Genomic DNA, 26281 nt, shown 5'->3' on the forward strand with positions numbered 1-26281 from the left:
TGTGCCACACCCTGGAGCTGAGAGGAGGTGTTGAGACTAGGCATCTCCAGGGGTGGCTGGCCGACCAGCTCCCACGCAGCAAGGGGGGCCAGAGGGGGTAGGCTGGCCGACCAGCCAAGCTTTGGCCGACCAGCCAGGCTTTGGCCGACCAGCTGGTCGGCCCAGTTGGCTGACCGACCAGGCTGGTCGGTCTAGGCCATCTGGCCGACCCCCCTGGCCTTCCCTATAAAAGGGACTCCCTCCCTTTCACATCCCTCACTTGTCCCTGCAGCTCCTCAAGGCTCATGTACACAGCCTGCTCCTGACCATCCTCATCAGAGCCTCCTCTCAGCTGCTCAGTTGGCTGCCCACACTCCCGTAGCAGATCTTCCCTCTTCGGGGCTCCTGCCTCCTCGTTTCAGGCCTCTACAGTTCCCTTTGTTCCAAGGTTCCTGCCTCTTCACCCAGGCTCCTTCAGCCTCCTCTTTTCTAGGCTCCTGCCTCCTCGGTTCAGGCTCCTCTAGCCTGTTTGCTCCCAGGCCCCTGCCTCTTCGCTTCAGGCTTCTCCTGCCTCCGTGCTCTTAGGCTGCAGCCTCCTTGTGCCCCTTTCTTCTGCTTCAGCTCAGCCCCTTCTGCAGCCTCCTTGTGCTCCCTTTCCTCTGCTTCAGTACAGCCTCTCCTGCAGCTCCTGTTTCCTATCTTATTCAAGATACCTTGTATTTCAGTTGCTGCCCTGGTTTAGGGGCTGAGTTACAGCAGATCAGTTGTGGCACACTTTGTTATCTCTAGTGTTCTCTGTGTGGTTCTATAATTTCAGTTTGTTTGCATCTTCCGCTGCCATTTTTAATAGAAGGCTCATCTCTTGCGGGGTGTTAGCCGCTGAAAGATCCTGTGTGTCTCATGTGGCGTCAACTGACCCAAGGCTCTTTCTCGAATAATCACTTTGACATCCCTGTAGGCAGCCCATTTCCCTGCCTCTCGTGCTGCCATAACCGGTATCATCCCTTCTCTCCAATGCTCCTGCTGCAATAGCATGAGATCGTCATCCAAAAATATTATGGTCCCTTTCAGGGTTGCCCTCATGCTCATGAGAGTCGACCTGTCCATAGCTGTTCGTAGTTTCATTACAAGTGGTCTTGTTGGAGCTTCAACTTTACCAACCCTCCATGCTGTCTCGCATGTCAGGTTGACTCCCATTTTGGTGAACAAGGTCTTGGCATCGGACATAGGGGTGTCTCCAACTGTTAGGCCTTTGACTAGGACATTCGAGGCCTTGTTGCTCCTTCTTTTCTCTTCCTCCAGGGCTTCAGAGATGATCTCTTTCTTGGGGGCTGCCGTACCCTTAACCACATTCTTCCATTCTAGTATATCTGCGTTACCTTTAGTGATTTGCTGTGTGAACTCAGCATGCTTCCCTTGTATGGTTGTCTGTAGCGCTGCCATCTCCTTCTTAAGCATCTCATTCTCGGCTCTCATCTCTTCCATTGCCTTGCACGTACCTTCTGGTACCCTCTGCATATCCCTCAATTGCTGTAATTTTGTCCCCATGGCCTGCATTTTGTCCTTGAGGTTGTCCTTCTCATCTTCCCATGTCTCCTTCTCCTTTTCCCATTCGTCCTTCTTCCCTTTCTCCTTCCGCCATTCTTCTTGCATACGCCCCCCTTGCTTCTTGATTTCATTTAGGGTCTTGTCAATATGTGTCTTTTCTGCCATCAATGCCACATTAGTGGTCTCGAGGCTATCGACCTTTTCGATCAAGGCCAATCAAATTTTGCTGAGGTGGGTCAATACCTCGGAGGTATTCTTGGGGGGTGTTCCTGCCATGTACACTTGCATTGCACTTCAGAGAGCCTTAACATAGCTCCGTGTCGTCATGTTTCGACAATTGATTTGACGCAAGCACGAGAAGAGGCGAGCCTTCGAGACCAAGCTTTCATAACCTCCTCAAGCTTAGGTGTTAATTCTTTCATTCCATCCCCAAGCTTAGGTTAATTCTTTCGCTTCCTCCCTTACTAATTAATAGAAAGAATAAAACTCATCGGGGGCACAGACTTGCTTTGGTAATGTGATTCATCATTTTAGACTGTATTGAATATTCTCATCCGATTAGTTCAGCTTCTATGTAAATGTTTCAGTTATGTGATTTGTCGTTTTTGACGGTATTGAAGAATTTTAGTTTGATTCATAGTGCGAACCTTCATCATAGCTGAGACAGCCTTTGGGCGCCAAAGAGATAATAGAAACTCAAAATCTTGACTCTACATAAAGTTAATGAATTTGCAACAGTTAAATCTTGATGCAATTGACCTTCAGCCGCTTTCTTATGCTGGAATGTAATCAAGGTTGACACAGCATGTAATTGGGTACCTTAAACATAGGATCAAACTTCGGTAGTGTTTTGTGCTTTGATATACGTACCCTGCTGCTCCCTCCCTCTCCCTCCTTTTATGGGATGAAAAAACACCCTCTGTCCTGTGTTTACATTGGCATTTCTATAGTTTTCTTGTGTGGACTCTCTCTGTTTCTCTCTCTTGCATTCTTCATTTTAGAGGGAGAATATGATACAACTCCTGCCACTGTACTATTGCGATTTCCTTGCACTTCTCATGATGCGAAAAAGAAGATGTGTTTTGAGTGAGTGGTTGTTTGAAATGCTGCAATACAAACGGGAAGTTCCATCAATGCATCATTTCTATGGAATCAATACTTTACAGATCTGGGCCCACTTCTGAGCTTCTGATTTCATATTTTGCTTCACTTTACCAGTTGATGGCCATATGTTTCCCTTTATTGTTTTTTTGGAATTCTATATATGTATCCTTCTGTTTTCTTTTTGGGGGCAGGCAGGGGGGTGTTGGGGGGATGGGCTTCTGTATAATTTTATCCCTTTTTGGGTGGTCTCTTCCTTTGATGGGAAGTTTAAGGTATTGGATTGTTTCATCTTAAAGTTTTAGGGTAGCTTGACACCAAATTGCTTCGCCCGCCAAAATTTGGTGGTTTTCCTCGGTGATTCTATTCAGCTTGTTGCGACATAGGTGATCTTTAGATTTATTCGGATTGCATCAGATTTCTTAAAATTAGAATCATTTTTGAAGGCTTGCTGCTAGTCTCTCTGTACCTTGTTGATAGTATGGTCAACTTACATGTAATGGAAGCTCACGCATTGAGTACTGATTTAAACTTTGGGTTTTGTAACTTTTCTTTCATCAAATAATGCTGTGCAAAATGACAGTAAGTGTTGTTGCAGGTTATCAGAGATAATCCTGAATGTGTTGAGGCCCTATTAGGACGAGGAACTGCGTATGCATTCCAGAGGGATTTGGATGCTGCAATTGTGGATTTTTCACAGGTGTTGCATGCTATACTATGTTCGGTGGTTTGTTCCTAGTTTAGTTCTTGAGAGATCATGCAAATGTACTTGAAATTTCAAATTCAAATGGAACTTTTTGGAGGTATCCAGGCAATACAGGTCAATCCAAATATGGGAGAAGCTTGGAAACGAAGGGGTCAGGCAAGGGCAGCTTTAGGAGCAAGTGCAGAGGTGAGATTCTTGCTGCCAAATTATTTGCTTTGGTATCATGAGGTCTGGTCTGATGAATGGGCTCTGGATATTCCAAAAGTTGGACATTGGAGTCTTGCAAATTCATATATCGTACCCCTGCTGCTTAGAAATGATCATTTGGGAGAGACCAGAAGGAAATACTTGTGTCTACAACCAATTGTAGATAAGCAAGATTAGCCTTCACCTTGCTAGACTTCATCACAGCCGAGTCTATCCTTATCTTGGAGTGCTGATAGAAACTCAGTATGAAGACCTTTACATAAATGGATGCTTGTGCGTGTGTGGTGTGTGGACATGCTTATGTGTGTTAGAGCATACGCTCATACTAGGGACTACACCCACTGTCCAGCATTGATGATATTGGTGAAGCTGTTGTAGTAACTACTCCCTGCTATGTGTGATGGAGACTATGGTTTCTGAGGCTGTGGGTGAGCATCATGACTGCACATTGTTTTGTTTTTAGAGGATGAGTTTTGGGGAGGGGGGAGGGGTGTGTGTGTATGGACGTATGTGTGTATATGTAAATATTGTACATCCATAGATACATCTAGATAGATATAGATATGTGTGTGTGTGTGTCTAGTTTTGTTTATGGACATATAAAAAAACATTTGTATGTATATGTAAAAATCATACAGCCATAGATACATCTAGATAGATATAGATATGTGTGTGTGTGTGTGTGTGTGTGTAATTTTGTTCATGGACATATAGAAAAATGAAGAGAATCGTTGTGCTCTACTGTATGCAGTGTGAGATGAAAGTACTCGCCTTCCCCTTAATATTTGGCGCTTTGAGAGGTCACAGAAAGTCAGTATTAAGACCATTGTCAAATGTATGCTCGCATGTATATTCATGTGCATCTGTGTGAGCAAGAACATGTGTTATATACAGTGATCTACCTTAAAGTCAGCGTTGAGGAAGTCGTGTGATATTAGCTATGTCTGCTGTGCATGATGGGAATTTGTCTGTAAACTTTGGGTAACGTGTGCAAGTTTTTTTCCTTGCTACAAGGCAAGAAATATCAATAGATAGAAAATGTACAAAATTAGTACAAAGATGTTTGTCATCCCGTGGCCAAACATCATCACAAAATCCTTCTGGGAAATCTGCAGACGACATCTTATTGTTTTTTGAATTGGATGGTCTAAGCATTTTTTTCTTGGATGCTTGTTTGGGAGAGACTAAAATGAAATCATATAGTCTTCACAAGCAGTTGTAGCTTGATTGAAGAGAATGTGAACTCCTTTTTGATTAGCCTTCTCCTTTAGTGCTAGCCCTTGTCACGGCTGAGTCTGCCCTTCTCTTCTGGAGTGCTGACAGGAGCTCAGTACGAAGACCTTTGTATGAATGGATGCCCAAGTATGTGTGGGTGTGTGGATTTGTATGTGTGAGAGCATATGTTTATACTATGGTCTACACCCACTGTGGCACTGATGATGTCAGTGGGATTGTCATAGTAGCTAGTCTCTGCAATGCATATGGAGTTTGGTTTTCAACCTTATGAGTGACTATCATGAGATAGAAACTGCACACTGTGTTGTATTTTAGAGGATGAGTTTGGGCATGTTCTTGGATTCGTCTAGATATATTTTTTATTGTTTTATTTTGAGAAGTACCTTGGCTGTTTGATCAATATGTAAAAGCACAAGGAAGAAGTAAGTTCAACTGTTAGTGTTATGCCACTTTAACAAAGGGATCAAGCTTTAGAGTCGCTCATTTTACCATCTTAGGCAGTCTATTCTTGTCTTTTCTGTAGTGTATAGCTTGTGGTGTACCAGTATTTTATCGCTTATAACACTTCTGTTGGTTGCTCTCCTTTCGTTTGGACTTCGCTTTCGCAAACACAATATTCTCCATTTGTATTCCATCTTCTTTTGCAATACAGTTGATGAGATATTCCTATGTTTCTGGGCAATGCTTTGTATTGAACAGGCCATCTCAGATTTGTCAAAGGCACTAGAGTTCGAGCCTAATTCTTCTGATGTTCTTCATGAGAGAGGTGCTCAATTTGTTGTTTCTTACATAGCACACCTGCCAAGACTCTTGAAGAATCAGTCACTTTATTGGTATTTTTTAATATGACAAACATGGCAGCTCTGATGTGCACGTGCAAAGAAGGCTTGCAGGTACAGTTCGCTATAGATCAAAGGACTATGAAGGTGCGGTCAAGGATCTGCAGGCATGCGTAGCATTTGACAAGTCTAACAAACTTGCTTATAACTATCTGGTAAAATTTTCCCATTCTCAGGATTTGATTTTACTTCAACATGTATTAAATTGACAAATTTGTCCTAGTGCACCTTCTATCACAGTCTGAAAGATTTGGGAAAAGCACTGTAATCTTCTTTTTAGGTAGTGGGATGGGTCCATGGCATCTTTGCGACTTTTATGATGAACAATGAACAATTGATATAGTCATCAAGCTTTGAGCATAACCCAAATGATTCCCACTTAATAGAGTCGAGCATAAACCAAATGAATGACTTCGTAACAAATGAGATAATTTAGAAGGTGGAGACTCTACTCTGACATTGGCAATTCACAAGGAATGACACGATAAGGATGCCTAATGCCTGTCCAAGGCGAATCAAATGTAAGCAGAAAGAGTAATCACCTCGACTTCTGATTTCAGAAAAGCTTAGCTAGACCAATCTGGATGTGGGCTATAAAAACTCGTGTTGCTTGTCGGGTGTGACACAAGTATTCTCTATATAGTGATGGCAAAGATGCTTAGTTTCCTGACATGGGTTCTATTTACAAAATGACAGTGATGTTCTCTTTGTGAGGAGATGACAGAAGAGGTTGTAGTTGCTATATTCTTCCTCATTCTGGTTCTCTTTCAATTTCTCTGATTTCTTCTTCTCTTGCCATGCTAGTGATGAGCTCAGCATATTCTTGGATTCATCTAGATATTGTAGTAGCCGACATGCAAATTTCACATTGTGAAGTTTTCTTCCATGTTTCGGCTTGCAATAAATTCTTTCTGTCTCAAGTGTGCGTTTTCTTTGCCCTATCAGCAAGATAGTGTAGAAATGATCGTTTGGGAGACAATAAAATGAAATCGTATAGTCTTCACAAGCAGTTGTAGCTTAAATGAAGAGAATGTGGACTGCCTTTTTATCAGCCTTCACTAGCATGTGTACGGTTGAGTCTACCCTTCACCGCTGAAGGGTTGACAAAGACTCAATACGAAGACCTTTCTATAAATGGATGCTTAAGGATGTGTGGTGTGTGGATATGTTTATGTGAGAGATGTTTATCCTATGGCCTACACCCATTGTTGTTGGGTCGTGATGACGTTTGTGTGGATGTCATAGTAGCTAGTCCCTGCTATGCTTGATGGAGTGTATGGTTTTCAACGTTGTGACTATCATGAGATTGAAACAGCGCTATGTGTTGTGTTTGTAGAGGATGGGTTTGGCAAGTTCTTGGATTCATCTAGATATAGATATAATTGAATGAGTGGGGCTATCTTTATGAGTAGAACTGACTCAAACACAGACCACAACGTTGGGGCTCATACAAAAGTGACCTCCCTATGTTAACTAGACGACTTTGAAACCGGAATTGAGAAGGATTCACAAATGATAAAAATTATGTAGTTTCTTGGCTGTGTGGGATTTACATTGATTATTAGGCTTGGTTTTGTTAAAACTTTTATGCTTTCTTAGTAATGATATCAAGAGTTTTTAAGATAAGTAAGGTGTAAGTTGTAAACATTTAATGAAGCCTATATTACTTTCAAGGGGAGCTATGTGGATTGCTTTGTAAACTTGTTTGTTGACTACAGGGCCTTGCTCTTCTCGCAACTGGTCACCACAAGGAAGGAATCGAGGCACATAATAAGGCATTGGAGATAGACCCATCTTTTAAGGAAGGTTGGACCCAGTTGGCACAGGTACCTCTTTTTACATTTTTTTTTCGATGATTACTTAGAAACTTGCATTTAGGAGGAGGTTCCATAGGATATTGAAAATTTTCGTTGAATGCAACTGAAACTTTTGCAATCGCCCATATGATAAAACTATCGTTTATCAGGGGTACTTGATAAAACTATGATAAAACTGTTGTTTTGTTAGAAATTACCCAACAGAGGGTACGCACAGGGGAAGACTGATAGTAATGCCCAGGAGCTCAAACAGTGTGGTGTGGGTGTGGAATCACAAACTTCTTAACTTAATGTGCATAATATAGATGTGCAGACTAATCAATAGACAATGAACCAGCCAGATAGAGAAACCACCAAAATATATATTTCCGTCCAAAACTATGGACACAATACAATTCCAACATGTTTATCATTGGATGCTCGTTTGGGAGAGACTAAAATAAAATCATATAGTCTTCACAAGCAATTGTAGCTTGAATGAAGAGAATGTGGACTACTTTTTGATTAGCCTTCTCCTTTACTACTAGCCGCTGTCATGGCTGAGTTTGCCCTTCACCTCCGGAGTGTTGACAGACAAAGACCTTTGTATAAATGGATGCTCAAGTATGTGCGGGTGTGCAGATTTGTATGTGTGAGAGCATATGCTTATCCTATGGTCTACACCCACAGCTGGGTGCTGATGACGTTAGTGGGGATGTCATAGTAGCTAGTCTCTGCTATGCATGGTGGAGGTTATGGTTTTCAACCTTATGAGCGACTATCGTGAGATTGAAACTGCACATTGTGTTGCATTTTTAGAGGACCAGTTTGGGCATGTTCCTGGATTTTTCTAGATATACCGTTTATCAGGGGTACTTGCTTTACTCATATTTTCATGCCATTGTGAGAACTCTTTTGGTTGATGGTTATGATTATTGTGGGGTTTGCTCTGTACACTGGTCTGATTGGGAAAATTCTTTTTGGACACTAATAGTAGTAACATAGCATTTGATGATTCAGAAGTGTTTCTTTAGTATACACAAAATTCGGAGGAAACAGTTGTTAGTGTTAGTGCAAGCACTTTTTTCTTGGTAGATTTGTCTCCATAAGTTTGATAAACATTAATCTTAGGTATATTCGTTTCCAAATGATCTTTATCAACTATTCTGATCTTTCATTCTCTCTTTTAGTATCTAACTTCCTTTTGAATACTGTTGGAAAAGTTGCTCTTCTCTTCCTTCTTTTTATCTGATGAGCATATCCAACATTTTTGAGTCCTGTAACTCTCAGCTGTTGTTAGAACCAAGAAGAACTTAATGAGCACTCAATTTTTTTGTCTAGACAGAGTAGGTTAGTCATATGGATTTTCTTTTGCATCTATAGAAAGAGAATAGAGTATGAGATTACACAATGCAATTGAGAAGTATTGAACCTTGCAGGAGTTGTCACTTTTGAGGATACAGTAGTGACTGGGAGTAATAGCTTAGGGTTATAATTCTGTCTTATTGATTCTAACAATGCATGATTTATGTGCAGTCTTTTTCAGAGCTTGGTAAAACAGAGGAGGCCATGGAATGCTTGCAAAAAGCTCTTTCTATAGATGAAAAGTATGTGTAAAAGGACAGTGTCTGTTTTCTTTGAGTGTTAACTGTTAGATATCGAAATATAATATGTAGCTGCTTATATTAAACATTGTACATTTTACCAGGTATGTCAATGCATATCGCTTACTCGGTCTATTACGGCAAGGCCTTGGAGATCACAAGTAAGTTTTACTTTTGTGCAAATATGTAGCTATGTCCATAATTGCACCCATGAACAGAAAGGTTGGTTGGCTGATTGATGCTATCATGTGTAGAGACTAAATACGGTCTATGGGACCTATAGCAATATAAACATTGTCCAGCAGTTTACCATCTTGCACTCGTAAGGAGAAGATTAGGGAATGTAGGTGCAACAAAGCCTATAGTTTGTGCAAGCTAAACCTGGAAACTTGCCACAGAGAAGCAACGAGCAGGCTACAAGCTACTCGTGATCTATTCTACAATTGTGTGGTAGGAGTATGGAAATCATGTATGTGCATGCATGTGTGTCTATGTATGTTGAGTGAGAGAGAAAAGAAGAAGGATGTAATATCGACCTCTGGGGGCCAAAAAACAGCCAATGGGACCGGAAAATATCAAGTACATAACTCAAAAAGCAGTTAGATATATTTCTCCAATAGTGGGAGGGGAAGAGACTATTATGTGACTCATGGTAGTCTCCGTCTTTGAAGAGCCGAGTAATGTATGCCCTTAAAGCCAAAAATGTGAGCCTTGAGTAATAGGTTTGGCAGTTGTGTGTGTCCCTCAAAGAGGGTGCTGAAATCATCCCTGATGTTTGCATATGGGGGGCAAACCGTGACTACTAGGTGTTCTTCTGTCTCCACTAGATCCAAATCACGTAAGTGGCATATTCTTTTTTCTCTTGGCACCTTTTTTTTGTTACCTGCTTTTTCTTCTCTTTCGTTTTCTTTTTTATTTTCTGTGTAGATTTTTGGACTTTAGAACAACCAAAAATCTAAATTTGTATTATTGGACATATTCTAGTCTTACAAAGGTATATGTTCTTTTGTCTTCACCAGACCCAAATCACATAAGTGGCATATTCTTTTTTCTCTTGGCACCTTATTGTTGGAATATGGAAGCAAGAACTAGAAATAGAAACTGGAAATGAAATAACAAGACTGAAAGACTAGAAATACCTTGAGAAGAGTGTAGACAAGACACAAGTTAGACTGATAGATTACAATGATGTGACCCATTGAATATATGGGCCAAAGTACAAGACATAAAGCAAGAGTGCTTATGGGATAATTGTAGAAGTGCCACATGGCACACACTAAAGACTAGACTTAGACTTAGACAAATGTAGACTAGGAAATAGTACACTTAGTGTGCACTTATCTTCAACACCCTCCTTAAGTGGACACTAGGAGTAAGACAGAAAGACAAGACTAGAAGACAGACTGATAGACTGAGAGACAAGATAGAAACCATGACAGACAAATGATCCTGAGACACCCCTCCTCAAGTGGTATCCTCATATGGGTCCACAAGGGTAAGGACAAGATGGATCTAAAACACAGTCAGATTGATAGACAAATAGATAGACAGACAAGACTAGATAGACAGAAGACTGATTGTAGACAAATAGAAAGACCAAGACACTAGAACCCCTTGACCTACATCATCGGTGGTCAAGGTGGTAGACAAGACATAGAAGTAATCAGAAAGCCCACTTCTCATCATGTGAGGAAGGAACAGCAGGATCAGCTGATGGAGATGTTGCAGCAACATGGGCTGAGGTAGATGCAGGAGCTGATGTAGAGGTTTTGGAGTAGCAGTCCCTCTCCTGGTGATTATCACGGCCACAAATGGTGCATGGATGAGCCTTGAAACAGTCCTTCTCCACATGATTAGTTTTGCCACAATGGGTGCAAGGCTTTCTTACCTTAGAACTTCCTTTCTTTGCTAAAAATGCAGTGTCAGTTACCTTTCGTTGTTGAGTTCTTTCTTTCTCTTGGAGAGCATTGATGATACCCTCAAGAGAAGGATTATTATGATACTTGAAGGTAGTGACAAGAGTAACATAGGAGTCAGGTAAGCTTTTGAGAAGCACAGCAATAGCAATATCTTCGGAGATGGGAGACTTTACTGACGCAAGCTGAACCATAAGACTGCGAAGATAATTGACATGAGAGGCTATAGTAGCTCCTTCCTGCATATGTAGATCAAAGAATGAGATCATAAGTGCAATCTTAGAGTTTTTAGATCGGGTTCCAAAAAGAGTGTCCAAAGTGATCCATGCTTGAGAAGCAGACTGTATGTCGGAGATGTGATGAATGTAATCATCTCCAAGGCGGAGCAATATGATAGCATAGGCTTTGTCGTTCTTGGCAGCGACAACTTGCTCAGATGGACCTTCGGGAGCATCACGGTGAACAATGTCCCAAAGGCCTTCTTTCATAAGATGGCACTTGATTTTGATCAGCCAAGTATGAAAGTTGGACCCATTGAATTTGTCGATAGATATGAGAGAATGAGAGGAAGATGCCATGTGGGAAGGTCTTACCTCTTGCTAGGATGCAAGGGCAGTGTCTATTCCCTTACAATATTGCAGAAAATAAATGAGAGGAAGAGATCCCAGAAGCCGGTTCTCTCACCACTTTGTCAGGGCCATAGCATATGACAGCCCATCGAAGTAGGAGGAACCAGCAAAAAAGGGGAGACTGTTCAGCAAACTGAAAGAGGCAAAGCTTAGTACCTTAATCCCGGGCAGAAGTAGGAGTGTAAAAAAGATGTAGATCTCCGTGAAGATGGAGCTGGAGAAGTCGTCAGCCTGTGCAGGTACGGATTCCATACAGTCGTACGGACTGTACGGACAGCTGTACGGACGACGTACGGACGACGGCGAGCAGAGTACGGATGACGTATGGCGGCGTACGGATGACGTACGGAATATGGGCAACGCTGTACGGATAGCAGATACAACAGCAGATGCAGAAGTGACAGCAGATTTACGCAGATCTGGCGCTGCAGCAGAGAGTTGCGCAGATCTGGCGTAACAGCAGATCTGTCGCTCAGATCTGTGGCTGCTGCACAGATCTGAAGTGCAGATGTGGCGCAGATATCTGGAGCAGGCGCAGAGATTGGAGCGGAATGGCGGGGCAGAAAAAGGGCAGATCTGCAACGGGGGAGAGAGGAGGCAGATCTGAGCGGGGGGGGCAGATCTGTATCTGAGGACAGACTTGAGAAGAGAGAAGAGGGGGAAGAGGGATCAATCTAGCTCTGATACCATGTTGGAATATGGAAGCAAGAACTAGAAATAGAAACTGGAAATGAAATAACAAGACTGAAAGACTAGAAATACCTTGAGAAGAGTGTAGACAAGACACAAGCTAGACTGATAGATTACAATGATGTGACCCATTGAATATATGGGCCAAAGTACAAGACATAAAGCAAGAGTGCTTATGGGATAATTGTAGAAGTGCCACATGGCACACACTAAAGACTAGACTTAGACTTAGACAAATGTAGACTAGGAAATAGTACACTTAGTGTGCACTTATCTTCAACACTTATCCCACACTCCGGGTTGGCTTTCCTCTGTGTGTGCGAGGATCACATCACTCAAGGTAGCTCAAATTTGGCCTTTTTCTCAGCTGACTGCCTGTTATGGAGTGCATCCAACAAAGCATGGTGGAAAACCTCCTTGTCTATCTCTTCATTGAAGTGTTTTTCTACATTCCACCATTTGAACCAGCCATATAGATCCTGTACCCACCCAGATGACAATATTTTACTTTTGTGATTTTTCTGTGGTTTCTTGCTTGTATACGAGGTTGTCTTTGGTATCCTCACTGTCCATGGGCTTGATCTAGATTATGTATCTGAAAACTCTTTCCAAGCATGAATCTCTATAGTTCTCTGGAGGAGCAACATTGAGTAAGGCTTGGCAGCCTTGAACCCCAAATGCCTTCTAATGAAGGATTTTTTCCTTTTTGTCATCCCATGTTGACTGCGAGATACTACCACCCCACACTTCCACTCCATAAGCATGGTTTGTAATACATACACATTGAATTTTTTCTTTTTGTCATCCCAAGTCGAATGTGAGATACTGCCACCCCACACTTCAGCACAGTTTGTAATACATACACATTGAATACCATGTGACATTTGTGCCATCTTCTAGTCACTATTGTCACAATCATTTACCATCCCGCATCAGTCCTCCATTGTATGCATAAGCTCCATGTACTTAAATGAATACACTGTCTCGATGGGTTTGCCCATTATACATGATACATGGGGGAGTGCTTGGCTGTGTTGTCTTTACTGCTATTAGCTTGTTTTGCTGATATTTGTTATTACACACTGGTATGGCCTTGTAGGCTAGTTAATACATACATAGGACAGTTAGTACTATTAGTGTACATATGACTATTGAACTAAGACAGGCAGTTCTGTCCTTAGGGTTTTATAAAAAACCCTTTGTACTTGGCCTTACTTTTTTGCTTTTGCTGTACAGCAATCTGAAGATTTGACTTTTTGCTTCTGCTCGACAATTTCTGCATCAGTGGCAATTCCTTCCTGGAGCTGGTCTACATCTTCCCAGAACTTAGAAGTTGCCACCTTTACCTTACTGGTCGTTTTGGTACCTGAGTTGCATGATTTTGCTCCAGAACTGTTCGCCGTCAGACGTCAAGTTGCTGCTTCAGTTGTGCCCTAATTTTTGAGCATATTTGAAGCTGTGCGGCCATTCAGGAAATCAGGCCGCTGCCTATTCAGATCGCTAGGTTATAATTCTGCTTGTTGTTTTTCTCTGAGTGCTGCTGTGTCACTACCTTGAGCTGCAGCCGTCATCTTCCAGATCTGCCAGCACGATACAGTCCTAGCCCTGTTTTTTGTCATACAGCATTGCAAGAGGTCTAGAGCAGTCTCCAGTTCCCGCAGGTCATACAGCCCATATTGCCCTTAGCAGCTGTACAGGCTGCACAGAATTTGGGGCTTTTGACTGTATTTTGCTGCACATTTTCGTGGATAAGATTGGCCCTATCTCTACCTTGAATTGGGTACATTCAATTTCTAAAATTTAGGGCTTTTGCTCCATTCAGTTTCTGCTTTAGGCCTTGCCTTCGTGCCGCGGGGTTATTTTTCACGCGCAGGCAATTATTAGAATCAGACATTTGCACTCAGTTCTTGTGCAGTCATTTGATTCAGACAGAGATCGGAGTTGGTTGCATATTTTTGCAGTTAAGATGGCAAACAATGATCTATTTGGAATGCTTGCAGCTGAAGATTATCTTGATGGTAATAATACCCCATGTGGGCATACGTTTGGGAGGGACTAAATGAAATCATTTAGACTTCACAAGAAGTTGTAGCTTGAATGAAGAGATTTTGGACTACTTTAGAAACCGAGTATAGCTGCTTATGCTTGGGCACTATTGACGACATAAAGTGTTGCTTTGCTTGCTAAGTATGTCTTCCTTTTGTTTTTCATAAAAGTTTTTGTTTACCTCTTTTTTCGTCTCTTTCATTTTCTCTTTTATTTTTTGTGTAGATTTTTGATCTTTAGAACAACCAAAAATTTAAATTTGTATGATTGGACTTATTCTAGTTTTACAAAGGTATACAATTTGATTAGCCTTCTCCTTTCGTGCTAGCCTTCGTCATTGCTGAGTCTGCCCTTCACCACAAAGACTCAGTATGAAGACTTTGTATAAATGGATGCTCAAGTATGTGTGGGTGTGTGGATTCGTATGATTAGCCAAAGATGCGGAAGGACGTATACATGTGAGAGCATATTTTTATATTATGGTCTACACCTAGTATTGCGCGCTGATGACGTTAGTGAGGATGTCATAGTAGCTGGTCCCTGCTATGCGTGATGGAGTTATGGTTTTCAACCTTATGAATGACTATCATGGGATTGAAATTGCACTATGTTTCTTACAGAATTTCTCTATTTACTAGTGCATATCACGGGAGTAGCACCACGAGTATCCTCCCAGCCAATTCTTGTTAGAGCGGGAGAGCTGACAGAGAAGTCGAAATCAACAAAATCACGTAAAAGCTCATTCTCCTTTCTCTCACTAACTCCAACAAGCCCCATCTCCCTAGATGGATCTAGATGCCACATGTCATCATCATAGGGTCTTCCTAATGCATCTTTTCACCCCTCTCTTGGGATACTTTAATTTCCTTTGCCCCTAGGCACATTTCTTGGATTAGGCCCTTAGCCTTAGATCCACCTAGTCTGGTGCTATCAGCCCTCACCTAGGACCTTGACATTAATTCCCTCCCGATCATTTACAAGAAGCGCAAACAGATATATTACAAACAGAGATCCTGTAAGGGAAATGTTGACTGATTCTTCCGAGATCATGCTACCTTGGCTAGAGCGTAACATTCCTTGCCTCTTCAGACATCAGCGTCCTCGATGATAAAGTTTGGGAATACTCTCCGCAACTGGTATACGGATTTCTAGGTAGCTTCTGATAGAGGCTGACCATGCCATGCAACCAACACCGTCGGTATCTTCCGATTTCATATTTGCATTGTTCCTCGGTCCAGGATTCTTGTTGGTTTGCGCCTTGCATTATCCTCTATCTCTTGAAACAAAACCACACCTTCGATTAGTGAGTCACCTGTATGCAAAAATTTCTTTAAACGAGAAACATGAAAAACCGGGTACACCTTGCAACCCTGTGGCAATTCTAATTTATAGGCTACCTTGCCTATTCTCTTTAGAAGTAACCACGGCCCATAGTATCGAGGTGATAACTTAGCACACTCTCCTGAAGTTAATGACTTCGAGTGCGAAGGAACTCTGAGAAAAACTTTTTCTCCTTCCTTAAATTCTCTTATAGACCGGTTTTCATGCACATACGCCTTGGCTCTATCCATAGCCTGGCGGATATTAGCTATCGCAAGTGCTAGCATCTCCCGCATCTGAACCACAAAGTTCGCGGCACTAGGCACTCTCTGAGGTATTCCAACTGTAGTTGGATTTGCTGGTCTATAACCATAATTCAATTCAAACGGACTAAACTCCGTAGAAGAATGTTTTCTATCATTGTAGGCAAACTCTAACAATGGCAACCACTTGTCCCACGTATGTTGCCTCAATGATACATATGCCCTCAGCATATCCTCTAAAGTCTGGTTGACTCTCTCCGTCTGATCATCCGTTTCAAGATGATCCCCACTGCTCATTTCCAACTCAGTCCTTAGTGTCTCAAATACCGCTGTCCAAAAATGACCAGTAAATCTGACATCTTTGTCTGACACTATGGATCTAGGCAATCCATGCAGACGAAATATATGTCTAATGAACAAATTTGCCACTTGCGGGGCACTAACAGACTCTCTAGTCGGAATAAAGTGAGCCATCTTGGTTAGATGATCAACCACCACAAGGATAGAATCATACCCTCCTTGTGTCATGGGCAGCCCTACAATAAAGTCCATGGAAATGCTCTCCCACTTACTTAGTGGTATCTCCAAGGGCTGTAAAAGTCCGGGTGGGGTGGCTTCACCCGCTCGGCCTTGCTTACCTAACACGAAAAACACCGTGTCACATATTCATGAATATGCTTCTTCATCTTTGGCCAAAAGAAATCTCGCTTCACGAGATCATATGTCTTCTCGACTCCTGGATGTCGCGCACATGGGCTATCATGGCATTGTCGAATGACTCTGTGCCTGAGATCATTCTGACTAGGTACTACTACCTTGCCAATTCTTTTCAGCATACCATCTCTTATGGTATATCTTGCATATGTTTCGTCTTTTCTGGATGCCAGGTCATCCTTTTCGTTTTCCCCGGGTTTTAACATGAGTCTTAGGCCATAGACTCTGGATAAACTCGTCCACCTTTTGAGTTTCTTTAATCTTGGTCATTAGAGCACTCTCTAATACCGTGAAACTCAGGTTGTGCATAATGCGAGACAACGCATCAACAACCTTATTATCCTTCCCTCTTCGGTACCGAATTGTCAAATTAAACTCCTGCATGAGCTCTGCCCACCTAGCTTGGCGGCCCCTCAAGTCAGACTGTTTATAAAAATGTTTCAGAGTATCATGATCCACATCCACATAAAACTCTGAACCATACAAATAATGCCTCCATGTTTTCAAAGCATGGATAACAACATACAACTCCAATTCATGAGTTGGCCAATTCCTTTGAGAGGGAGAAAGCTTCTTGCTTTCAAAGGCTACTGGCCTTTCCTCTTGAAGGAGAACTGCTCCTACCGCAATGTCACTTGCATTGGTTTTTAACGGTTTCTGGGGATCAACTATTTTTAACACCGGTCCTGTGACCACAACTTGTTTTATGGTGTTAAAACTTTCTTGTTGATTCTGTCCCCATATAAAAGGTACTTTATCTAAGGTCAGATCAGTCAATGACGATACTATTTCGGAATATCCTTTGATATGTCTTCTATAAAATTGGACAAATCCCAAGAATGATTGCAATCGGTCAGACTCTGAGGGATTGGCCAAGTCAGTATCGCAGCCACTTTCTTTGGATTCTTTTCTACCCCCTCTGGAGTAATTATGAATCCCAAATATTCAAGTCTAACACATAGTATAGTTTTCTTTTTATTTACATAAAGACTGGCTTTTCTCAAAGTACTGAATACTATTCTTAAGTGTTCGCGATGCTCAGTAATACTTTTACTGAATACCAAAATATCGTCAATAAAATGTACTACAAACTTTTCGATATACGGACGTAGTAAATCGTTCATAAGCATGACGAATGTAGCTGGAGCATTAGTAAGTCCGAAGGGCATTACCAAAAACTCATAATGACCAAACCTGCTTCTGAAAGCGGTTTTATGCACATCCTCGGCTCTAATCCGGATCTGATGGTAGCCACACTTAAGATCTATCTTGTTGAAAATCACGGCTCCATGTAATGCGTCTAGCAAATCATCAATCCGAGCCATCGGATACCTGTGCTTAACAGTGATATTATTCAATGCTCTGTAATCTATACAGAGGCGAAACGTATCATCCTTTTTCTTCTTTAATATCACTGGTGAAGCAAAAGGTGAGAAACTTAGTTGAATCTGCCCCAACTTGAGGTATTCTTCCAGTTGTCTACGCACCTTCGCTTCTTCAGTAAAACTCATTCTATAGGAAGGTCTATTTACAGGTTCTGCCCCCGGGATCAGTTTTATCTTATGCTGAACATTCCGCTCTGGAGGTAACCCATAAGGTAGTTCATCCCTAAAACATTCAGAGAACTCCTCTGTTATAAGATTAGCCAGCTTGGCCATCTCATCACTTTGCGCAACATCAGTGCTAGCAGAAGAATCATCTACCGGCTCTACCGATGCTGTACAAAGGAATAAGAACTCTTCTTGAGCTTTTCGGATTTCCATCACGAAAACCAACGGTCCTTGAGGTACATCTTTCTCACCTCGTAAGACATAAAGCACATCATTCATCTTGAATTGATATACGTGCTTTTTTCAATCAATGGCATGATTCTTCCTAGAATGCCACGCCATACCCAGGGCTATATCTGCATGAGCAAGCTTAGTCATTTCAAAATCAAGCTTCTCAGCATAGTCCTGAATACGAAGCTCCAACTGGGTAATCCTTTGGTCCTATACTTCAGTTGAACTTCCATCTGCCATCCTGACTGTATGCGCATAGTTAGATGGGCTAGTCTTTAACTTCAGCCTCTTCACGAGCTTGGAGTTAATCACATAGTGCGTTGACGCCGAGTCAAACAACACAATGACATCATGATTGGCCACTTGCCCTTTCATTTTAATTAACTCCGTATCATTAAAGGCTGTATACCCCGTTGCTGCGGGCTTAGATAGGATGTTATCAGGTGCACTCGTTACTAGCTTAGCAACAGACACACATAACAAACAAGGTACTGACCTTTGAGAAGATCCCGCTAGCTGAATCTGCATCTATTCTGCTCTGGGACTTCCCTCCATCTCCACGTCGCATTCTGAGACTACAATCTCAGCCATCCGACGATCCTTATTCCGTGGACAATCCTTCCACTGATGAGGCTGAAGACAACCAAAACACAAGCCTTCTTTCCTCGCTTTTTCTCTTTGCTCTGGGTTTAAGGGAGACTTAGACCAAGCCCGGGCTGCCATTGGTGTTACTTTCCTCTTCACTCCAATGGTGGTACTTGATTTAGGAGTTTCAGCTGGTTTCGCCTACTTGGCTTGACCACTCAGCTGAGAACCACTCCCTTTACTAATCCACTTCTTCTTAAACCCAGATTTCTTCTGGTACCCATACTGGGTTCCGACCTGTGCAAACCCACTTTGCCTGCTGCCTTTGGCATCTTCCTAGTTCAGGGCTATGGCTATTGCATCATCCAACGTGTTCGCATACTTAGCCCGAACTTCCATTTTAATCCGATCATTCAATCTAAATATGAAATCTTTCACTTGGATTGATTGAGGTAGGGGTTCATCAACCTTCATTACGCTCTCTCGAAACTTATCAGTGTATTCTGCCACTGACAAATTTCTCTGACGAAGGTTTCTATATTGATCCCAAGCTCAAGATGCTTCGTTAGGAGGTAAGAAAGGTATCTAAATTCCCTTTTAAACCCCTCCTAGGTAGTGGATGCAATACCATCTTTCTGTTGTTTAATCCACCACCGATCCGCTGCCTCACTAAACATGTGGGTGGCCTCGCAGATCTTCTTGATATCATTTCTGATTTCACAAATGGCGAACGCCTCGTCCCATTTGTGTAACCAGGTCTCAATGACATCAGAACTACGGTCATTCATCCGACCAGAATACTTTTCCGGCCTATAATTGGCAATATTAGGTACTTTAGCCTTTCTAGGCTAGACTGTAGGGATACTAGACTCCGGTTCCATAACTCCGGTTCCATTAGAGCCTTTCCCTTCTCATCTCGAGAAGGTCTGGCAGACATACTGTGTATCACTCTTCTAAGTTCAGACTGCCCTGCATTTGCCTGTAACTGTTGCGCTAATAACTGCTGCAAGGCATCCTCAAGTAATGCAATCTTGCCAGATAAGGTGTGAGCTCCTGGGCGCGACACCTGCTGGGTCGGCCGGACTCTTGACTCACCAGGGTCCCTCTTGGAAGCTCCTTCTTCTGCTTCCATTCCGGTCAATGGGTGTTTTGCTTCTTTTTTATTTTTTTATTTTTTTTTATTTTTTATAAACACAGTTAGAATACTGTATTTACAAACTGACAAAATTCAGTGTACTAGCACTCTGACACAATTTCCTATACTAGGGAATACCTGCAATCCGAGATTCACACTGACTAGGCATTTGACACATGCATAATCCAAATACCGCTTTTCCCTATACTAGGGAAATTCTTGCAAGTCAACTCTGACTGAAGCACACAGGCATATACACAAGCATAATCCGACCCTGCTTTGAACCATAAGCCTACATACGGGCTGGCTATCCCTTCATGCAAGCTAAATATTCCATTCAAGCTAATGTTCAGGGAAAAAAAAAAACAAAGTGACGAGAACAGGAGCAAATGATGTCGAAAGCCCCCTGGTCTGTTCGCTCCTGCCACCCGATTTGACACCCCTGGAGTCTTCACGTAGCGCAGATGTCCCGAAGCTTGCAGCCTCCACGTAACTCCTTGATCGCAAATGTTCTCACCTTTTGCTTCTTCTGCCAAAGCGTTGCTCTCTGTTTGGAATTTGTCCCAGCCTACGAGCTGCCTACGTGACCTTGGAGGGCTCTGACCGTGAGCCCGCTAGGGAAGCAGGTCGAAATTTATTACGAGCTAGTCAGCCACGTAGCTAGAGAGCATAGGCACGGGATATACGACGGAACAGATAGCAATCGTCAACCTATCGCCTGTTTTCACAGGCTCCCAGATGCTCCGTAATCTCTGCCTGCGCATCACCCATCCACGTATCGCATCGAAGGCCTCCCGTAACATGAGCCCCTGTTAAGCCCGAGCAAATATTATGAATTGTCACCATTCACGAACTAATTCTATCTCTGTATTTCGTCAAGTCAGCCCGTCGCGTGGAGGTCACGAGCCCCTTGACTTTTCCCTCCGTTTAGCATCACGCGTAGCAGAGTCGTCCCTTGTCCGTCACAGGCGAATTATGCACAAAGGTAATTTAATGCACATTTCGTCAACTTGCCTCACGGGAACCCTCCGCTCAGGCGACAGTTTATAAGCCTGGAGCTTGGCCGTTTTTGTCGTCACGTATTGCTTCAGATTACGTTGTCTTCGCCAGTAGCCTGCGCTGTAACTTCAGATCGTTGTTTGAAATCGTGCTTCTTGCCAGCTCGTTCTCTTTCAACGCAATCCCCTCGTTCAACCTGTAGGCTCTGATACCAAATATTATAGACTTTCTCTATTTACTAGTGCATATCACGGGAGTAGCACCACGAGTATCCTCCCAGCCAATTCCTATTAGAGCGTGAGAGCTGACAGAGAAGTCGAAATCAACATAATTACGTAAAAGCTCATTCTCCTTTCTCTCACTAACTCCAACAAGCCCCATCTTCCTAGATGGATCTAGATGCCACATGTCATCATCATAGGGCCTTCCTAATGCATCTTTTCACCCCTCTCTTGGGATACTTTAATTTCCTTTGCCCCTAGGCACATTTCTTGCATTAGGCCCTTAGCCTTAGATCCACCTAGTCTGGTGCTATCAGCCCTCACCCAGGACCTTGACATTAATTCCCTCCCAATCATTTACAAGAAGCGCAAACAGATATATCACAAATAGAGATCCTTTAAGGGAAATGTCGACTGATTCTTCCGAGGTCATGCTACCTCGGCTAGAGCATAACAATGTTGTGTTTTTAGAGGATGAGTTTGGGAATGTTCCTGGATTCATCTAGGTATATATGTGATGCATCATGTACTGGTGGCCAAAAGTGTTTGGAACTTTGTTACAGTGTTGACACAAGGCCGCCATCTGCTGTAGCTGCAGTTGCACATGTAGTCAATTTAGGGCATTTCTGCTCCTCTATTCCCATACTGGAACATGCTAGATGGGATGGCAAGGATGGACATTCTCATGCCTTAATTGCTTTGCTTGTGAAAAGAGGCACAATTCCTCATTATCAAGTCATTCGAACATCTAAAGATGCGTGGGATACATTAACCTCCTTATATTAGATTCGCAATGAAGCAAGAGTTGCATTTTGGAGAAAGCAGTTGGATGCCTCCGTGGACTTCCTGATTCTTACCAAGGGTTTGCAACTACATTGATTATGGACAGTCCCAACCACTATACTTTTGACCAGCTGGTCAGTTTGCTGCTACAAGAGGAGCAAGGCCGTGCAAACAGGACCTCCTCTACTAATACTGGCAGAATATTTGATGCCATTAAAAGTCTTGAGAAGAAAAAGAAGAGGTGCAATTACTGTAGAAACCTGGACTTGACATCCTTGAATGTAGGAAGTGCATTGAATCTAAAACAAAGAAGAAACAGTCAAGCCTTGCAGTTACCAATCTTTCCTCGACAAGTGAGAAGGATGAATCAACAAACATTGCTCATCATGAATGGGCTTTTGTTGTCACATGTTAACATAATCCTACGGTTCATGATTCATGCATGGCTGTCACTTGATGCATTCAGTACTGGAAGTTGGTACTTCTAAGCACATCACTTCATGCAAGAAGTTGTTTCTGTCTTTGAGGCACCCAAGGAGGGCACAGTGACTTGTGCCAAGTGAAAGGAATTGGCCAGGTTAGTTTCTGGTGGTTTAGTCACTCTCCGAGATGTTCTGTATGTTCTCTGGGTATTGTGTTCTTTCTTATGGTTACTTGTGTGCTGTTTATGACTTCAGAAATGGCAACACCATTGTCATTACTGGAATATTGGGTAGAGGTCTTTATAGACTTGATGCCTATGAGAGAGAGACTGTCACAGAGGCTCTTTGTAGCGGATGATTCAATCATTGCAGACACTCACGTATGGCATGAGTGATTCTGGCATTTAAATTATGGCAGTCTGGTTAGATTACATTCATAGGATATGGTTGTTGATCTTCCTCAATGCATGCATTATAAAAACATGTTTGTCCTGTCAGCTGCATCCGGCTCATAGTGATGTATGTGGCCCAATGAAGACTACTTCTATTGGAGGATATCTATACTTTGTTACTTTTGTTGATGACTTTACTCATCATACTTGGGTTTATTCGTCGAATTCCAAGTCAGATGTCTTTCCATGCTTCAAAGAAATTCTAAATGTAAGTGGACACAAGCTGGTCACACTCCGCACCAATAAGGGAGGTGAGTATATGTCATTAGAGTTTGCTGATTTCTTGGCGTATCATGGTATCATTCATCAATGTACTGTGCCATATACACCGCAACAAAACGTTGTTGCAGAACACAGAAATGGAACTTTGATGGAAATGGCATGATGCATGGTGAAGGGCAAGTCTTTGCCAAACAATTTCTGATTTGGATGCTCTTATTTGTGCATTCTATGTCTTGAATGGGTTTCTAGATGGCTATTGGATACCTTGAAGGACAGCAAACAAGATGAAACTTTTCTTGCCCTACTTGAGCATCTTCTCGTCACTTGCAAGGACACTGGAGGTTGGTTTGATTTGCTACAGCTTGCAATTAGGAACCGCTGTGTCACAAAGATATCTTTGACAGTAAGGATTGGCTGGCAGCTATGGAATCAGAATTGGACTTCTGTTTCTTATATAAGGGGCATCCTTATACTTGTGCAAATACTTGATGCAGAAGAGTGAGCTCAATTATTTATTCATTTAGCTTCTCCTCTTGTTGTCATGACTATCTGCCCTTCACCCCCAGAGCTCCGAGAGATTGATATACTCAGTGCAAAGACAATTATATAATCGAACGACGAATGCTCTATCTGTGGGTGTTACAGATGAGTGTGTGTGAGATTGTATTTTGGTGTAAAGTTTGTGTGAGATTGTATTTTGGTGTAAAGTTTTACACCCAGTGTTGATGGTGATGATGTCTGTGGGATGTCTTTAGTACCTGCTATGAATAATAGAGTGGGTTGTTTTATTCTTGTGGGCAACCATTATTACTTGGAAAGCTGCATTTTTTGCCTTGCATGATGAGTTTGGGCACACTTTATGGATTCAGCTAGATATCGTGGGGTGCTTTTAACAGAATTTGTTATCACCAGCATGATTTTGGGGCATGTTAGTTTTTTCTGCTGTTTTGGAGCTGACAAAAGGCTTTACATGGTTGGCCAGGGGTGCTGTTAAGGAATTATCTACAGGCTTGCAGTTTGATGCCATGAATATGGAATGCAAGTACTTGCGAGCATCTTGCCGCCATGCAATTGGGGAATATGCTGATGCTGTATGTTCAATGCCTTTCTGTTCATGAGATCGCGTTTTATGGTTTCCCTTCACGCTCACAAGTTATCCAAGATATTTTTGTTGCGTTCTTTGTATCATTAAAGATTTCCCACTTGCTTGTTCAGGTGAAAGATTATGACTCGGTTTTAGACATGGAAGTGGATAGTATTGAGAAGTGCATGTTGCAGTATTTAGCATTTTATCAGGTACAGAATATTTGAAGCATGTATAACTTATGAAATGTGTAGATAATTTTAGATAATTTTATATTTGAAAGTGAGTAGCATCACTTTGTTAGCACTTTCTGTCTTCATCGTCCTGCTATGATTCTATCTTCAAATAAAGATGCTGATTTTGTACAGCTCTATTTTCAAAGCATTGCTGGGTATCACTTTCATGTGTACTTAATATAGTCTCACTCCATGTGTATGCAGCGTGTACTTGCACTTTATACAGCCTCAAAAGCGAATTATCCTTTTGGGTGCTTTGATGTTGATGAGCATCTTCATCCTTCATGGAAGGTAACACTTTCTTCTATCGAGTATTTGGTTTCTAGAATTAAAAAAAAAAAGATAATGACATGGTATCCATGAATATGGAGGATTGCATGAACATCATTTTCGAAAAGACAATTGACTTCTTACTTTCAGAAATATTTAAAGGCCACTATTTTGCATAGATCTTCCTCTGCTTACCATGCCTTGTCTATTCTACAACCTTGCAACTTAAAGAGCCCTAGAAATGAGACTTAATCGCTAGTTGGTTGGGGTAAGTCTTATGTGTTCTTGTTTTCATGTTGAGGTTTGACTTGTCTTGTCAAGCTAAAAATTCTTAAATGTATGTGCAAGGACCTAGGGATGCAATACTATGAAAATGGGCCAAGTGAGGATAGTTTGCACCTTCTGTAAAGCATGACCTAGCATTAACACATAGGGCACACATAACACATCATCAAATGTGCAAAATGGTGTGCAATCTTAGCGAGGTTGCTCTTAAGAGGACCTATAAAGCGTTGCCACCTTATGGATTGTGTTGTTTCAACCCGTCAATTCCAAGATACTGGCAAACACCCCAAAATCTTTGTGCACCAAGTTAAGCTATTTGGTAATTTTTTTGTTTTGGCTAGAGAGACATGTAGGTTGTGTACTTGTGGCACTAGCAATCATCTTGATTGCACCTCAGGTCCCAATTCAATAAGTTAGACCCTGCTTAACAAGAATAATTCATATAGCCATGGTAGCTCTTGGGTTGGCCCCCCTGTAATATCTTAGCAAGGAAAAAATAAAAACAATGGAAAATAATTCCTTGAAAAAGGATAATTTATTTATCTCATTGGTGACACCCTCCAACGCCTTCCTCTTCCCCTTCCCCCTCCCCCCCAAGACAAAAGGAAAAAAAAAAAAAGGAACATAGGGATGACCAGAGAGAACTCTCTTGTGGACTACAAGTTGTTGCCTAATACCAGGAGATACCGCGTCTAGTGGCACCCGAAACAAACATTTTCGTTGATTATGTGGCTTGAAATTCTAGAGAATGAAATTCACATGGTGATGCCTAACAACTGGAAGAGCTTTTGAAGGCAATCCATGCATTCACTTGTAAGCATTCAAGGGAGGACAAAGAGGGTGTTTTGAAACTTGAATAGAGTGTCCAAGCTTGAAAATATTGCATTAAAAGTAGAAGCTTATGCATCATAAGAACTGAGCTCAATTGACAAAGCATTTTGTAGTGATGAGGTGGCATAGCATAAAGAAGTATGCTTCACCACTCATATATTCACTAAGGACGTGGCCTTCAGTTTGCGTTGACGGCCTTTCCTTTCAGACCTCAACCATGACATGCATGTTTTCCTTTCTCGTTCAGTCCAATTGGAGTGGCCTCTAATGCAAGATACGAAGGCCAGACTTTTAAATTAGCAGCAAGGACATGAATATGGTCTCGACATTCATATCCCCTCTTAAAAGCCTTTTTGACAGAGACAAAGAGCCCTCTCAATT

At 42.0% G+C, this 26281-nt stretch overlaps 1 protein-coding gene across 1 annotated transcript in view; it reads left to right on the forward strand.

The window, feature by feature from the left end:
* The window catches only part of SRFR1 (Tetratricopeptide repeat (TPR)-like superfamily protein), a 79867-nt gene that overhangs the window by 27601 nt on the left and 25985 nt on the right, over positions 1 to 26281 (forward strand). Inside the window, exons 5-14 of the mRNA XM_087380231.1 lie at positions 3227 to 3328; positions 3440 to 3520; positions 5477 to 5543; positions 5671 to 5771; positions 7335 to 7442; positions 8949 to 9019; positions 9121 to 9177; positions 24177 to 24285; positions 24410 to 24490; positions 24719 to 24805. Of these exons, the coding sequence (XP_087236357.1) occupies positions 3227 to 3328; positions 3440 to 3520; positions 5477 to 5543; positions 5671 to 5771; positions 7335 to 7442; positions 8949 to 9019; positions 9121 to 9177; positions 24177 to 24285; positions 24410 to 24490; positions 24719 to 24805 (864 nt within the window). The remainder of the gene's footprint in view (positions 1 to 3226; positions 3329 to 3439; positions 3521 to 5476; positions 5544 to 5670; positions 5772 to 7334; positions 7443 to 8948; positions 9020 to 9120; positions 9178 to 24176; positions 24286 to 24409; positions 24491 to 24718; positions 24806 to 26281) is intronic.

The sequence above is a fragment of the Dipteris shenzhenensis genome, chromosome 10, assembly GCF_047967505.1.
Source record: "Dipteris shenzhenensis isolate YYH24624 ecotype China chromosome 10, Dip_SZ_1.0, whole genome shotgun sequence".
NCBI lineage: Eukaryota > Viridiplantae > Streptophyta > Polypodiopsida > Gleicheniales > Dipteridaceae > Dipteris > Dipteris shenzhenensis.